At 61.6% G+C, this 4636-nt stretch overlaps 1 protein-coding gene across 1 annotated transcript; it reads left to right on the forward strand.

Moving 5' to 3' along the window:
- Positions 1 to 1389: 1389 nt before the first annotated feature.
- LOC117438862 (serine/threonine-protein kinase pim-1-like) lies at positions 1390 to 3492 on the forward strand. Its single transcript, XM_034074249.1, is given in 6 exon segments — positions 1390 to 1905; positions 1986 to 2036; positions 2346 to 2712; positions 2919 to 3095; positions 3337 to 3425; positions 3427 to 3492. Coding segments are annotated over 6 exon segments (1266 nt in total).
- Positions 3493 to 4636: the final 1144 nt, after the last annotated feature.

A 4636-nucleotide genomic window follows, 5' to 3' on the forward strand; every position in this document is an offset into this window, starting at 1 on the left:
TCAGTCAGTAGTAGCTAAACCCAGGACAGCATGGGAGGAAAGAGCAGGTAATGGGTGCAAGCAGGGCAGGGGCATTACCTGACTGTTGATGCACTATCAGCTTGTCATGAATGGAGACATCAGCAGGGAGACTCTGGGAAGAGGTTCCCAACATGTCCTGGGGGAGCAGATTTGGTGCTGCTGCCCAAGGAGACCTTCCAGGCTGTGACAGAGGCTCCATCCTGGAAACACAATTCCCTCCCTTGCTTTCTGTTGTCAGTGCAGGCAGGGAGGGACTGGGGCAGTGCTGTGTGTCAGTGCCCACTGCAGAGGGTACCTGCAGCACTTCTGGAGCCGGGGGGTGGCCAAGGAAGCCGTGGGCAGGATTTGTCCCAGCTTGGGCATTCCATGGACCACAGCTGCAGCACAAAGCGCTGATTCGACAGCGGGTGACAAATGAATCCAATGTCCTGGTGACAGAGAAGCCCCATGGAGCAGCAGAGCCACCCTTGCTGGGCCCTGCGGTGCTCTCACTCTCAGCTCCTCGGGTTTGTGTTTTCCAGGTCTCTCCTCTCCCTTGCAGGATGTGCTGAGGATCACGGTGGTTGCTGTGGTCTTTGCTGCTGTCTCAGCCTGGGCACTGATCATTCCCTTCTGAATGATCTGTCTGAAAGGGTCTGGATAAGTGAATCCAGTCAGGGCACCTGAACCCTCATGTGGTTTGTGTCGGGAGGGACCTTAAAGCTCACCGAGTTCCGATCTTCTGCCATGGGCAGGGGCCCCTTCCACTGGAGCAGCTGCTCCAAGCCCTGTGTCCAACCTGGCCTTGAGCACTGCCAGGGATGGGGCAGCCACAGCTGCTCTGGGCACCCTGTGCCAGCGCCTCAGCACCCTCCCAGGGAACAGCTTCCTGAGATCTCATCTCAATCCACCTCTGTGGACAGGAAAGGGAAAAGGGGATAAAATAAGCAGTAAAATGAAGCCTCCTTTTGACTTCCCAAAGCCTCCGGTCTCACTTCTTTATTAAAGCCTCGTTCGCAGGGTCCCAAGGCTCAGGTTCAGTTTACAAAGGCTCGGCCGCGGGGATGCTGCGGCCGGGCGGGGGGTGCACGAGCCCGGCCGCGGGGCTGGGCAGGGCCCGCTCCGCCGTTCCACGGGCTCCTGCGGCCGCGTGGACAGAGCCGTTGAGAGCGAGGCTGCGGCGGCAGCGGCAGCAGCGGCTTTGGAGCGGCTTTGGAGCGGCTTTGGAGCGGCTTTGGAGCGGCTTTGGAGCGGCAGCGACTTCGGCAGCGACTTTTCCAGCGGCTTTTGAGCCGCAGCGACTTTGTCATCGGCAGCAGCGGCAGCAGCACCCGGCGCGGCGGCGGCAGCTCTCGGCGGTCCGGAGCCCTCCCTCCGCCGCTCCCCGCGATGGTGCCCCCCGCCGGGGCTCGCGGCGCCGCTCGGCTCTCCCGGTACTGGCAGTGGCGGCGCTGGGCGAGCCGCCGCCGCTGGGTCTGGCGAGGCAGCGCCGCCCCCTGGCGCTCCCCGGCCCGCCCCCAGGCCCCGCCCCGCAGCCGCCCGGCAGCCGCGACCCCCGAGAGCCCTGCGGGGGTGCCGGCACCGGCAGCGCGCTCGGCCAAGGTGCCCGTGGTGCTCCTCACCCGCATTGACCCGTCGCTCTATCTGCGCCCCGGGAGCGGCGGCGAGCGGCACGCCGCGGAGCCTCGGCCGGGAAAGGCCGGGAATGATGCGGCTCCGCTCGGCCCGGAGCGGCCGCTGGGGGCCGGCGGGGACCCCGCGCGCAGCGACAGCGGCAGCGGCAGCGTCTCTCGCGTCGGGCATGACAAGGAGACCTTCGAGCGGCTCTACCGAATGGGACCGCTGCTGGGGAGAGGCGGCTTCGGCTCCGTGTACTCGGGGGTCCGCCTGTGTGACAACACCCCGGTAAGGGGCGGGGCCGGCGGCGGGGCGGGGAGGCGGCGGGGCCAGGCGAGGCTCAGCCCAGCGCTGCTCTCGGCTTGCAGGTGGCCATCAAACAAGTGGCTCGGGAGCGCATCTCCTCGTGGGGCCAGCGGGTGAGTGCGCGGGGCCACCGGCACAGCGTGGGGCAGGGCTGGTGGGGGTGAGGCGGTGGCGCCGGGAGGGGGGAAAGCGGGACAGCGCGAGGGGAGCGGCTGTGGAGTCACCGGGGGACACGGAGCATCCTGGGCAGAGGGTGCCTGGTACCCTTGGGCCGGCTAGGGGTGCACCAGAGCATCCCTGGGGACTTGGGCACCTGGGAACAGTGGGGCCGGGCAGGGGGGCATCAGAGCATCCCAGGCAGGGAGGCACAGGATCCCCGGGCCAGCATCAGCCCAGTTAACGGTGTCATGGTCCCCCTGCAGCGCAGCGGCACCCTCATTCCCATGGAGATAGCCATGATGAGGAAAGTGCGCTCCGACTGCAGCACCATCATCCAGCTCCTCAATTGGTTTGAGCTGCCCGACTCCTTCCTGCTGGTTTTGGAGCGTCCGGAGCCATCGCAGGACCTCTTTGAGTTAATCAGAAACCGGGGGTTCGTGCCCGAGTCTCCGGCGCAGGGCATTTTCCTCCAGGTGCTGAGGGCCGTGCGGCACTGCCACAGCCGCGGTGTCCTGCACAGGGATATCAAGTCCAACAACATCATCATCCACTTGGTCACCGGAAAGATCAAGCTAATTGACTTTGGTTGCAGCACCCTCCTCAGGGACACGGTCTACACCAAATTTAGCGGTGAGCGCACAGCCCAGGGTGCTTCCAGTAGCAGGCAGTTTGGGAAAAGAGTCACATGCTGGTGACAAAGTGGCAGCTCACACCGAGTGTGTCTCCCCACGTCCATGGGGCCACCGGTGCAGCCCCTGCATCCCTGGGGATGCGCGGCTGAGGATGCGGGAGCAGGCGGCATCCGCCTGATGAGCTGTTCCTGTATCCTGTTGTAGGAACACCTTTGTACTACCCGCCGGAGTGGTTCCTCTACCACTGCTACCACGGCCGTCCGGCGGCCATCTGGTCCCTGGGCGTGCTGCTGTATGAGATGGTGTGCGGGGTCCTCCCCTTCCGGTGCTGCGAGGACATCACCAGCGGGCAGCTCTTCTTCAAGCGCCAGATCTCTGTTGGTAGGTACTCGGCTTGGCGGCAGCAGGGGGAGGTCAAGTTTTAGAGGGTGGCAGCTGATCTCCCTTGGTCAGCTGGAGGAGGTGGCACATGTCCTGCCATCCTGCTCTCCTCCAAACCGGATCATGGAGCAGGAGGTTTGGGTGCAGCTCTGAGCACACCCCGGCCTGGGCGCTGCGGACGGTGGCACAAGGTGGGCAGGAGCCTCCTGCAACTGAGTGGTGGTTCCCGGATTCTCCCCAGAATGCCAGCAGCTCATCAGGTGGTGCTTGAACATGAAAGATTGGGCCAGACCATCCCTGGAGGATGTGTTCAACCACCCTTGGCTGCAAACATGAACTGCCCCAGGAGACAGCCACACTCCACCCTCACAGCCTGAGCCAGCAGCCAGGCAAGTAAGCCCGGGGTGCCTTCTGGGGGGAGCGTGGGGTTTGTGGGGTTTGGGGGTTTTGGGAGGTTGGGGTTTTTGGCGAGGATTTGGGCTCTTGGAGGGTTAGGATGGATTTTTGGGGCCTGTGGGGATTTTTTGGAGACTTGGAGGGTTTGGGGGTCGGTTTCTTGGGGGGACCTTGTGGGTTTTGCGGAGAGTTGGTGGGTTTGGGTGTTTTGCAGTTTTGGGACCTTGGTGAGGTTGGGTGTTTATTGGGGGATAGGGTGTTTTGGGGGGACTTTTGCAGTTATTGGGGGGGTTGTGGGGATTGGTTTCTGGGTTCTTTGGAGGGCAACAGGTGTCAGAGGGACACCTCATAAGAGTTCATTCTGCTCTTGTAGCTGAGGCAGTGGTTAGGTTCGGCTCTAGTCTGAGGATAACGCTGGTAACACACGGATTGTATAGTGGTTTCTGATTAGCACTTCCCCTGAGCAAGGCTGATTCAGTCTCTCATGCTCTGCAGTGAGGGCAGGCAAGACCTAATAGCAAAGCAACAGACAATGCGGCTACTGCAACACCAGCCACAAGAACTGCAGCTACTCCAACACCAACCACAACCACTGCGATGACACCAACCATGGCAACAGGCACCGTGACTACTCCAATGGCAAGGACTGTCACTACAGCTGATACGACTCCAACTGACAGTGCACTGCTGTGCGGCTACTCGAAACTCAGTGACGAGCAGTGAGGCTTCTCAAACCCAAGCCACAGGTACTGCAGGTACTAGAAGTACAGAGACAGACATATTGGCCACTCGAACGCCAAGGACAGTCAATGTGGCTACTACAAGCCAATTCAACATGCCCTGCAGTTAATGCAGCCCCAGGCACAAGCACTACAGTTGCTCCACCACCAGTTTTCAGCTCTGAAGCTCCTCCATCTCTAGGAAGGAGCAATGGTGTTACTCTAAGGCCTGCTATGTATACAGTGGCTACGTCAACCCCAGCCACAAACACTGCAGCTACTCCAGTGCCACTCACAAACACTGCAGCCTCTTCAATGCCAGTGACACACACTGCTGCTCCTCCAGCCCCATCAACAAGCAGTGAGGCTTCACCAACCCAAGGCCTAAGAACTGTGTCTACTACAACCATGGCAGCAGGTACACGG

The sequence above is a fragment of the Melopsittacus undulatus genome, unplaced genomic scaffold, assembly GCF_012275295.1.
Source record: "Melopsittacus undulatus isolate bMelUnd1 unplaced genomic scaffold, bMelUnd1.mat.Z mat_scaffold_74_arrow_ctg1, whole genome shotgun sequence".
Lineage (NCBI taxonomy): Eukaryota > Metazoa > Chordata > Aves > Psittaciformes > Psittaculidae > Melopsittacus > Melopsittacus undulatus.